The 12,031-nt window shown below is 37.9% G+C and overlaps 2 protein-coding genes across 2 annotated transcripts; one reads left to right on the forward strand and one right to left on the reverse strand.

Annotated features, from left to right (window-relative positions):
- Positions 1-8: 8 nt before the first annotated feature.
- On the forward strand, positions 9-6,666 carry LOC106950470 (hypermethylated in cancer 2 protein-like). The gene is made up of 3 exons (XM_015037350.1): positions 9-164; positions 1,016-1,152; positions 2,421-6,666. Exons 1-3 carry the CDS (start codon positions 159-161, stop codon positions 4,510-4,512), a joined length of 2,235 nt encoding a protein of 744 aa, XP_014892836.1. The 5' UTR covers positions 9-158; the 3' UTR covers positions 4,513-6,666.
- LOC106950471 (uncharacterized) lies at positions 6,302-11,777 on the reverse strand. The gene is made up of 7 exons (XM_015037351.1): positions 11,364-11,777; positions 9,885-10,007; positions 9,619-9,735; positions 9,472-9,528; positions 9,204-9,371; positions 8,770-8,883; positions 6,302-7,832 (listed from the first exon to the last, which is right to left on the reverse strand). Exons 2-7 carry the CDS (start codon positions 10,005-10,007, stop codon positions 7,785-7,787), a joined length of 627 nt encoding a protein of 208 aa, XP_014892837.1. The 5' UTR covers positions 11,364-11,777; the 3' UTR covers positions 6,302-7,784.
- Between the last annotated feature and the right edge of the window lie 254 nt (positions 11,778-12,031).

The following is a 12,031-nucleotide window of genomic DNA, read 5'->3' on the forward strand; positions in this document are numbered from 1 at the left end:
GTCATGGCTCACCCCAATATGAAAAGCGTGTGATTGTTTTCCACATGAGACCCAGTGCAGATAAAGTACGGTGGGACTATATATCCACAATGAAGACTCTTTCCCCACTTTAACTGAAAGCAGGGCAGACAGTGATTGTTGTCCGTCTTCGGTATATTATGAAGGTAAGGGTTTTTAATTTTCATATTCACTTTTACCCAGTCTAAAGTGCTTACCAGGTCTTCACTAATATGTTTCTTGTAAAAGTTATGAAAGCTTTGGTTTGCATAACACTGGAGTATAACACTTTTATTTAATGTGGTTATTTTTTTAAGTTTAGATTACTCTCCACCTGCTTATTTTTGCTTATTTGCTGAGAGTCGGACTTCATTATCAAGAATGAGTAACAAACTGTTTAAGCACTGATATCGCTTTTATTCACACAAGTTATTAGAGAAAATTAGAGCACTAATTAATGTACTGTTAAAAATCGATTTCTCATACAAGTTTCCCCTTTCTACATGGTTTTATGTTACTTTTTTACTTTTAAAAGATCTAAATTTGCTGCCTGACGATTTTCATAGCTCATTCATTGATTTCTATGACTTGCAAATAAGAATCATTTGGTGGCATATCTCACTTCTACTGAGCCACTGGTATTTTTCCGTATCTTCTAACTACATTTTTTTCAGATAATATTATGCACCAACTCTTGACCGACATTATTGCTCACTGAAACATTAATCTTTCCCTTTATTTTTTAACTTCTGGAGCTGTAGGTTTTCAGATTACCCATCACATTCATTTTCAGGTGCATAGCTCTAGAAGACATAGTCTTACAATATAAAATATATTGATAAGCAATGATACTTACAGTTTTCATTGTATTATTTTTATTATTATTGTTGAAACAACAATTTACACCTAACAATATGCTGATTTGTTGACTCTACACAGCTGCAATGATAATGATTTTCTCTTATTATCAATATAGTGATGACACTGAAATCTGTTTATCTTCATACCTGTTCTTCAGGCGACATCGTCTCCGCAGGACGTCACCCATGCAGCATCACTGCTGGCATATCTGAACCATCAGAGGGATCGAGGCATATTCTGTGACTGTGTACTCAGGCAGGGGCAGAACTCAGATCAGCTTTACCATGCACACAGGTCAGCATCGTATTATTATACAAATATACAGCAATATTTTCAAAAGGACAAAAAATATTCAGAGATGTCTGTCGAGTGGTTATGAAGGAGTAAACGCCCCATAGAGATTTGTTTTAGATTTTTTTGTTAATGTTTCAGATCATCACACCAATTACATTAGGAAGAAAACAAAACAGTTTTTACACCTCTCTGAGCTTAATAACTGCTTATGCCACCATTGGCAGCAATAACAATTTATGGCATTACTTTTTATAAATATGAAGCATTTGTAACAGTGAGATTTGGGACTTTTGCTTCACATTGGAGGAATTTTGTCCCACTCATCTTTTTTTTTTTTTTGTCTTTCAGCCAAATTTAAAAAAAAATTAAAGACGCCTTAAAAAAATCTTTACAGACGTCTAGGTCTCTAGGACGGTGTTTCTTTTTCATTTTAAAATTACTTTAGATGGAGTAGAGAGTAATATGTTGGTTTTTAGATGTTTTTGTCTACTTTATGTTCCTGCAGAGACTCTATTTAATTGATTGTTTGATTTATTTCCAGAATACTAGTTAAAATAAACTTTTTTAATCCCAGAAATCACTTTTTGTTGTTACGCATACAATTTTCTTCAAGAGTTGCTGTAGACGATGATAGCTTTGGGAAGAAAGGATCTGTAATCTGTAATCTGTAGCCAAAGCTCTTCATCTGACTGACACCCTTTGGTTTTATAGCAGTCTCATGAAAAGGATGCTCAGGGTTGTCCATAACTTTTTTTAATTTAATGAAGACTCTTGTGCACAATAATCCCCAGATGTTGCAGAGTAGCCCCTGGAGCAGAAACAGCCTTTTTTTTTCTTTTTATCAGCCTTTATAAATCCGGGCTCTGATGCTGCTACCCAAACAGATGATGGCAGAAGAGATGATATTTTCCACAACAGATTTACACAATATATGCAGCATCTTGTTACTGAACAGAGAGACTGTCACTTCTACTTGTCTGGTTATAATTAGGCATTTTTCTTGACTTGTAAATTTCCTAAAACATGACTTTTCATAACTAATCCATGATTTAACAAGGAGCACTTCTAATTCTTCTAGGCCCTTAGTGAATGGTTGTTAAAATGGCTTTTTGTATTTAATCAGGGTCTCTGTGTCATTTTAAAAGTTGTTTGATGATCTGTAAATTATTTTAAATATATTCAAACACTTTGTGGTAAAAATGCAAAGCTAGATAGGGGCAAATACTTCTTTACAGCACTAAGCTAAGCTTGACTCTTTGCTCTGCAAGGTGTATCCTGGCAGCCTCCAGCCCAGTGTTGGCATCCATCCTGTCCTCATCTGGTGTCCTGGTGGAGCTACACGATCCAAGTCTCCCGGACTCTGTGCTGCCGTCCCTTTTGGACTACATTTACACCGGGGTTCTTCCGCACCCTCTCAGCAAACAGGAATATTACAGACTGCTCTCTGCCGCCTGCCAAATGCAGATGAAAGAACTGCAGGATGCTCTGAGAGCTAACTGGCTGCAGATCCAAGGGAATGCTACGGATGATAAAAATGCGCCAGTTATGGTTGAAATGTACTCATTTAAAGAGGCAGAAGATTCTTACAAAATTGACTTTGAGACCTTCAAACACCTTCCGTCATCAACCACAACATATCATTTTCAAAGCCATGAAACAACTAGACAGCCGTTACTTAATGAGATGTTTCAAGAACCCCGGATCGCTTCAGGAAGCGCCAATGCCTGTCCTGAAAATGATGAGGGAAAAATAAAAAATCATTACGTAAATGGTCACACAAGAACTGGTTTAGCTTCTTTAAATGATTTAAATACTCTCAGTATCCTTGAAAGCACTGACACAGACGACGCAGGTGACTACAGACAGGTAACGTCGCTCACCCAATGGGAATCGCTGAGGTCCAAGGATGACAAAGCTCAGATGCATGACTCATCCGGGGTAGATGTGCATCATTCGCTAAACTTTGTAAAACCAGACATGAGACAGAGAACCCCAGAGGAAGACTTACTCAGTAAATCTAAGGAAAGAAAGAGATGCTCTTCCTCTCCGTCATCATCGTCACCCCCATGCTCTGAGGCGGTGCCTGTCATTTGTCACAGTAGCAGAGCGGCTGTCCTGCATCAGTCAAAAGTCTCTGTGTGGCCTCACAATCAAGCATCTGAGTCTTTTGTCCAGCCTCCCTCCAAAATCGCCCACTTCTCACTCTCATTAGACATAGGCGATGACAACACTGTTGAAGCAATTACCACTCAGTGCAAAGATCAAAATGGAGAACAAAGTCAGGATCCCAGAAGCACTATAAGGCACACCAGCTGTGCTACTGGCCACAAGGTGGACAAGGATTACAGCAGCAACAATGGACATTTATTTAAATTCAATGACACCTGCAAGAATGCATCAATGCATTTCTCTGCTACCGCATGTGGCAAAGTGCTGGAAAGCAGAAAAAATTCATCCCCTGAAACCGCGGAGCCATGTTCCTTTTTAACAGCACCCATTGACCACAAGTTGTCGGGCGCTACGAGACGCACTGCTCAGCCAAATCATTGGCATCTTCCTCATCAGGATGGACGATGTGAAGACGCATCACTTCAAGATTCAAATCACCAACCCTTAAAGCCTGCTTTGTCTCCTGATTCAGATGAGTTAGGCGGTGAAGTTAATGCTCCTTTTTCAGCTAAAAGATCACTGAGTCAATACTTTTTTACAGAGATAGAAGACCAGTCGGATATGAACACCAAACATGATGAGCTACCTGTGCCCTGTCAGCATGGGCATGACAAAGAGGTAAAGCAGTTTGTTGGCATGGATACAGCTGATGCACAAGCAAATCAGGATTCCTCTGTAGCCAGAGCTGAGACGTTAGATGAGGCTGATGGACAGAGAGACATCCAACAAGGAAACCCGTTTGATATAAAACCATCCCAAACAGAAGATTGCATTACACTAAACATTAGCATGACGGAGGTTCCCAAACCTAAAGAGCTTGAAACTCAGAGCAGCTCCTCTCCAGTTTACTCACCTCTGAGTGAGCCGGACTGTGATCGAGCCTCAAAGCCATCAACTGTATCTGTCTGCATACCTTCTACCCTTCCAGCCAGCATGCCAACAGATAGGTCAGCTCATCTGTCATCTCCCAATCACCAGCCTTTCCAGTGCTCTTTGTGTGATCGCTCCTTCAGCCAGAGAGGTTCTCTGAACAGACATGTGCGGAGCCACCTTGGCGTTCGGCCCTTCCCCTGCCCCTGCTGCCCGATGACCTTCTCACGCCAATATCGTGTCACAGAGCACATGCGTGTTCATCAACGTTCTGCCCTGGGAAATGACTTACAAAAGTCCTCTGTCATAAACAACAACTAAATGTCACAAAACTGGAATTGATTAGCATTTTTATAGTACATTAGAATGTTAAGAAGGAAAATTGATAGCTTATTTGTGGATGATGGACTCCTGTCAGCTTTTGAAGGTTTTGCAAACCTCACGTTTCTCAGTTTGTGGCATTCTTTGGAATCCAGTGTAAAAATCTAGCAGCAGAGGCATCTTTAGCCACTTTTCATCATGATCTTCCCCAGCAGCTGATGAAGAACAAATCTGTCCTGTTACATTTTTAATTTATATTTCTACTTCTACAATTATTTTTGGCAGCTATTTTCCTTTGAAGTCCGCTGACATCAATAAAAATTGATGTCAGCATTTGTTACCTGACATGAAACTGCAGATAGATGTTATTAGCCGTTACATGTAGAACCTTCAGATGCTGGGAATTTGGCAGCTTCAGATTTTTTATTTTCCTGCTTCGAACTAAAGCCACAATTCAGCGGCAATGTTTGTGCCTGGAGTGTGTTGAAGACTTCATTGTTCTCACGAGATAACAAAATATGTCTACGAAGCGTTCCTAACTTCCCCAGTCATCGAGAACATAAAAGTCACTTCCACTTCGCTAAATTTTTTTGGCTGTTACCAGAATGTTTTTTTTTTTTTTTTTTTTTTGCACAGCAAGTGCGTCAAAATCTAAGAAATGACATGGCAGCTCAGTCAAGAAACAGTTTTAGCATTTTATTTTATATTGTCACACAGATGTTTGTATTTATGCAGCTGAATCCATATAAAAGATGTTAATAATGTTAATAAACAGACAATGTTAATTTAGCACAAACAAGGTGATGCTTATTAGCTCAACATCCAAGTCAGTGTAGAATATGAACTGACAGATGATGCATATTGCAGTCGTTTTCATGTCTTGGGATATTTCTCCCTTAAAAAGACATAAAAAGAAAACTTCAGATAGTGTTATTTTTTGGGAGGGAGTGGAGAAGGGAGTGTTGCTAAAAACAAGTTTATTCCTGTGCCTTCTGCCAGTAGCCTTCTGTTTATCCTCTGGTTCTCTATCTGCCTTATGCAGAAACCTATGCTGTCATGATCAGTTACTGACATGGATAAATAAAATTGTCTCGAGGAATAGCTTTAAAGACCCCCTGGAAAGTTCAAAGAAGAATTGACATGACCACTTTTCTGATTTCCTGAAAGAAACATTTAAAGAAAGTAGAGGGGGTTTAAAATCTCTAAGACACATCCTTCTTTTCTTCGACACATCCTGGAAATTCAAAGGTATTCCCAGGATACCTTGGAATTTCACAGGTGAGTCCAAATGAGCTCTTTGTGTGTCCTGGGGTCTCCTCCCAGTGGGATGTGCCTAGAAAAGCTCCATAGAAGAGATATGGTGGTAGCTATAATCTTGAAATTACAAATCTATTCCTAGGAGTTCTACGTTGAGCTATTAGTCAATATGTGAAATATGTGATGAATTCTTTTTATGCAATCTGTTTCTGTTAGTCCAGAAGGGTGCATGTCTCTACATTTGTGCTGCTGGTTTGCTGTGAAACTTCACCTAAAGAAACAAAAGAGTCAGTCCAGAGGTTCCAGAGTGTTCTGTCTTGTTTATGCCAAGTTTATTATAATGGGTTTCTTCAAAGTTAACTTGTGGAATTTACTTTTTTTTTATTGTTGGAAGTTTAAATAAAAAACACCTCACATATATGTAAAATGATAATGTTGCTACAAATGATCACAATGTCAACAATACCCCGCTGACATTTTATCCTACTTTGAGGCATTCCGCTTATGAAAAATAAAATAAAATAAAAAAATGTAGATGTATTAGTTTTTTGGGGGAGGAGGAGGGGATTTGTTGTCCTATCCTTCTGCTAAGGATAATTTAACATTCAAATTAAAGAAACACATGATTAACTTCACAATGAAATTATTTTGGAAAGCATTTATTGGAACTATTAGCAGCTTTAATGGAGTAATAGTCTACCTGCCTAGGCCTGCCTGGTTTTCTTTCTGCAACTTTATTTCCTTCCATTGTTATAGACCTCATACTTCCCACTCTACTTGTATTCTATGCCGTTCACTGAATATGTGAGCTTGTGTAGTTATAGGACTTTTTATAATTTCTTTACAGAACACATCATTCAAGTCCTGAACTGTCAATAAAATGATGACCCTTTTTGACGTGGGAATGTGTTTACTTAGCAACTAGAACATCGGGTCGCAAAAATATGTCGGTTGCATTGTAATGACTACTATGAAGAAGTAAGCTTAAAGTTGTTGACTTTGGAGTTATAGATCTGAACATAACTCATGCCCATTGCCAGAATCAGGTACGGCAACTTGACACTAAATATCAGGTTGAAGTTCCATTGACATTGGGAACAAGTATTTCTGAAGAAAATATTTGTATGCAGCGGTATTAGTGCCCATTTCCCAAGAAATATTACCAAATCAGTTTGGTTATCTTTCTTGCCTGTGTCAGCTTTTGTGAAAGTTGTAGTGCGTTGTAACATCTGAGGTTAGTAGCCACTTATACCAGTTTTTTTTTTTTTTTTTTTTTAATTATGTTGCGTCATTGGAAACATGTGGTTGCAACGATAAGTGCTTGTTTGCATTTTTGTATAGTTAATCAGAGGTACACTCTGGTACAATGAGGATAACACTGCAAACTGAACTTCTTATGTGGCTTCTAAAAGTACGGCCTCACAATCTGAGGGTTTCGAAGAGACAGGGGAGCATGAACACATGACTCCTTTTCATTTCACATAGCATCTCAGGATCTTGAACATTTTCATAGACGCAGCATAAAATCTTGAAACAAATCAGATTACTAAACAGGAGAGCGAAACAATACTAATAAATAGTCACCGTAGCTGATGTATTATTTCTAAATAATCTATGAATTACAGATTAAGTTGTTACCACTTGGAACTAATAAGTGCTATGCGTTTTTCTGTGTCTTGCTCGCAGTGCTGGCAATGTCCACACAGTTTGACTGTTGCACTCACTGGTTTAGCTGGTTCAGATGACGCAAAAATAAGATGAACTCCAGGCTGCAGCTAGGGGCAGCAGCTTGCTACCACTGCTGAGCGGCAAAGCTCAGTGTTTTCACTTTGATGACGCTGGCTTACAATTTCTGGCAGTAAGACACAGGACTGGCCACACCACACATTAGTTGGATTATTTGCATTGTGTTCTCTACGGTCACAGAGGAAGGCCAATATTTGAACATCTGTTAATAAATGAGAGATTCTTTGTGCTGCTGCTTGAGCTGCGAAAGTTTGGACCTTCTTCACTTTTCATTCAACTGGTGCTTCAGCTGCCGTCGCCGTCATCACCACAATGGCCTAAACAGAAGACAAAGAATGCTGGATTTAATAATGAATGTTGTACCTATGTTTTCAGTAAGACAGACGCTTCTCAATCAGTGATGAAGTATTATATCATAATCTGATTATAATGCTTAATCTCCAAATAAAATCTGTCTGAAGGATGAATTTTTTTCAGCCTTTAAACCAACTACACCACACTTTTATAGAGGCAAAAAAATATTTGATCAGTTTACAATGGTTAAAGTTTATTTAGGGATCATAACAAAACAACTGGGAACTGGAAGTTATTGCAATCAAAAACCTACAATTTTAATCAACCTAAATTGTATTTATGCTTCAGTAAAAATGGGCACTAAAAAAATTATGATTAATATCAAAATGCTAAACAAATTCCTTCCTATAAACTACTTATTAAACCTGAAACACCAAATTATTTAAATGGAAAAAATATAATCAGAGTTCAGAAACATAGACGTAGGAGCCTAAGAAAAAAAAAAAACACATGACACAAAAAGAAAGTGAATTCTAAGAAATAAACCTGAACATAATGACAATGACAAAAAAAAAAATAAATAATAAAAATATAAATGAAAGCCAGTAACACAAACACCTAAAATACTCAGATTTTGCAGATTCCAGTATATCTTAGGGAAGGATTATAAAGTTGTTATAGCTCTTTCTAAAATCTCTAAAATATATATTTTGAAGAGACTCAGTGGAAAATAGCTAAAATGAAGTGAAATACAAGATTTGAGTTGTTTTGTGCGCTAGTGATCAACACACACTCGCACCTCGGCAAAATCCCTAACAGCCATGAAATGAAAGCCAAGACAGTTAAAAGAGACAAAACAAAGACGATCAGCAGCAGCACAGAATGCAGTGGAGCAGCATTACGGTGCACTTCATTTAATTTGTTTACAGAGCTATTAAAGCTCCATCTGAGTTGTTGTACCTGAGTTTTTGTTGAACGGAGGGCAGCTCCTGCCAGCACTGACATGGTGATGAAGATAATTGTACCAACGAAGCTGTACAACAAAAAGACTACCTCCAAGGTCAGTCCCATAACCTAAAAAAACAAAACGAAACACTCAAAAATACAAAAAACCCCCCCAAAAAACCACATTAATTCTTAAATAACGGTAAAATCGACAACAGAGACATTTTGATGGAGCCTGACGTTTATCCAAGGCAATTATTTAATCATACACACAATTTTTGTTTGGGCTTTGTTTTAAAGAGCCACAAAGCTAAACCTTTGGACATAAACATCTACAACTGTCCTAAAAGACACAATGCTAAATAACAGACAATAAATTATAATCAGGTTGGGAGCTGACATTTTACAACAACAAACAAGCAAAAAGACATTTTTGAAACAATAATTACTTCTATATGAGATGTCCATGGTATTTCATTGGCAATGTCGGTGTCATTGCTGTGTTCATGTTCATCACCACTGTATCCATAGTAGATGTGGAAGTTAATGAGCATGACGAAAATTGTCCAAAACCCCCCGAGCGTCGACACAATGCTGAGAGCAAATGATATGGTTACCTGAGCACAGAGATGATGAACAAGGTAACAAAAACACCTAGTGCAAACTTCCCTAACAAGGAGGCTCAGCTACATCCGCTGGTAATTTAGGAAAACTTACAGTTTTCTTGGTGGGTCTGTGCTGTGTCACAATATATAAAATCCCACAGATGGTGAGCTGTAAGAGGCGTGAGAGACAATTAGTCAAGTGTAAAACCCGATGCTTACAGCTTCTTCAGAACAAGGTCATTTTTAGAAAGCTACCAACCAATATTCCCATGAAAATCTCTGGAGGGATGACCATCCACATGTGGAGAATGTAGACGTCTGAGTAGGTGGCGATGGCAACAATCACCGAGGATGACCCGATGACCAGCATAACCGTCTAGAAGAAATTAAGAATGACTCTTTCAACCATCTTTTACCAATAAATAATCTGAAGTGTGTGTGTGTGTGTCTGTGTGTGTGTGTAGGAGTGTGCGTGTGTGTGTGTGTGTGTGTGTGTGTGTGTAGGTGTGTGTGTGTTCTCCTTACTCCAACGACCTTGGGTTGACACCTTAGGAAGCGGTGTAAAGGTTTATTCCCTCCCAGTGTGAAATCCTGAGTGGTTTCTTTGTTCCCATCTGGTTCACTCACAGGGGAGAGTTCAACAGACATCTAGGGGCAACAAAATACATAGAAATGTGGCAGTCTGTCTGAAGTCTGTTTGAAAATATTTATCTATTTTAGAGATTTGTGCTACAAAAAATAATTGCTTTTAATTATTTTCAGTAACATAATAAAATAACATTTTGTCATAAAAAAAATATTGCTGTGGTTTGAGGGTGATGGTGGTAGAGTCCAGTAACAGAAACCAATGTTTTCACCAAGCTCAAGTTGCAAGACAAGCAACTGAACAAGTACATACATTCCAGTGAATCTTACTTTCTACTTTTGATCAAGTATGAAATTTGTGAAGTATTGTTTAATTTCTGGACATTCAACCCAGCATGAGTAACTGAGCAATCTTGTTTTAACCAAACACTAATAAAGGTATTTATTTTAAAAATTATTATTGACAAGTAATTGGGACAAGCTATTTATTTGCAATAATTATTTTTTATAAATAGCAGAATTTACATTTTTCTCTATCTGATTTAATCATTTTTAAATATGATTAGTTACATCTTCATTTTTCTTTCTTTTTTTTCCAAACTTCTGTTTTTTTGGGGGTTTTTTTTAAATATTTGTTTATTGTTTTTTTTTTACTATATGTAATCAACAAAAGTGAACAAAAACAACCCACCCCAAATAAACAAGGAGCACAGCAGTGTCAAAATAGAATAAAATTAAAAAAAAAAAAAAACATACATACAGCCCACATACACAAAGTACAAACATACATTCCCAGGCAACATTCTACATAGTCAAAGCTCCCAGACAGCCAAGTGAACGATATATTAAATGTAAAGAAATAAAAAAAAACAAGTAAATTAATAAAATAAATAAAGATTAAAGTCTCTGTAAGAAAGATTGTACTGGGTCCCAGATCCTCCAGAATTTGTCTGACTTTTGATGAAGATCATGAGTCAACTTTTCAACTAAAACAATATCAGAGATTTGTGCAAACTTCTGTTTGACGCTTACGTTGTACTTTTGCTTCATCTTACTTGAGCAGCTCATTTCTGGGTATTCTGCCCATCTGTGGCTGTAACAAAGGAAACCCCTAAGTTTTCATTACACTGCTGTGTTTTTAACCACGTCCTCAGTAAAACATGACAGCTCGACCGAACAGCTGCGCTCAGAGAAAAAAAAAGAAGAAGAAAAAAAAAAACCTTTTAACCGCGCAAACCTCGGCTTTTGACCGCAAGCTTGAATAATCCCTCCTATTCCGAAAGCAAACATTCACTTACGGTAAAATAGCGAACATAAACTAAGACTAGAAAATCAAACACGGGAGCCGTCTAATTTGAAGGACAAAGTAGTCAATCGTTAGCAAAGTAAGGCTAAAACATAACAGGAGAAAAGCCTGACCGTGTGCAGATGTGGGCTCAGTGCTGCGAGTTGGACTTGTTGTTCCAAATCAGAATAACATCTGGAGTAGTTGTGTTACATCAATGGGCGGTCTGTGGCTCATGCTGCACTCTGCACCCCAAAGTCGCCACTCTGTGTTGTCGTCCAGTAATTGTTGCCCGCATATTAAATGTCAGCATGGTTAGATGTCCGCTTGCACAACAAGTATTGATACCTCTCAAACCTTTTCCCCCTTAATCCTTATTTAAACTCCATATATAGCTACTTTACTTATATATGTCCATAAGTTTGAGTGTGTCTGTTGGTTCATTCTGTATCAAGTCAGTTGAGTTTATTACTGCAAAAATGCAGAACTAAAGGAGAAGGTGATGAAATAGTCTGTGAGAGTTCAAAGCAACAAGAGACGATTTCCTGTTTTTGTAAAACTGATACATCTGTTCACTCTGGAGGTTCTCTGCTCATGAGGCGTAAAGAAATGCTAATGCATGCAAAAGTAGTGTGGGAAAGAAAAAAGCACCAGAGGCCAGGGACTTTAAAGAGGATAGTACTGATTTAGAAGAATGTGTTGTTTCCAGGCATGAAAATTATGTCTCTTTTTCTCTCTAGTCTATATTTGCATTTGCAGAAACGTCATATTTTGCTTGTCGGCGCAGATTAATGCAGATTTG

The sequence above is a fragment of the Poecilia latipinna genome, unplaced genomic scaffold (genome assembly GCF_001443285.1).
Source record: "Poecilia latipinna isolate Pla-1442-1.1 unplaced genomic scaffold, P_latipinna-1.0 Scaffold402, whole genome shotgun sequence".
Lineage (NCBI taxonomy): Eukaryota > Metazoa > Chordata > Actinopteri > Cyprinodontiformes > Poeciliidae > Poecilia > Poecilia latipinna.

Bases quoted from the DNA above. Each gene is read 5' to 3' on its own strand.
- LOC106950470 (XM_015037350.1), top strand. The intron at 1,153-2,420 runs GTCAGCATCGTA...TTGCTCTGCAAG, and splicing joins CAGCTTTACCATGCACACAG to GTGTATCCTGGCAGCCTCCA.
- LOC106950471 (XM_015037351.1), bottom strand. From the start codon at position 10,007: ATGTCTGTTGAACTCTCCCCTGTGAGTGAACCAGATGGGAACAAAGAA. The intron at 9,529-9,618 runs GTTGGTAGCTTT...CGCCTCTTACAG, and splicing joins AGATTTTCATGGGAATATTG to CTCACCATCTGTGGGATTTT. The intron at 7,833-8,769 runs GTACAACAACTC...TCTTCTGTTTAG, and splicing joins TCCGTTCAACAAAAACTCAG to GCCATTGTGGTGATGACGGC.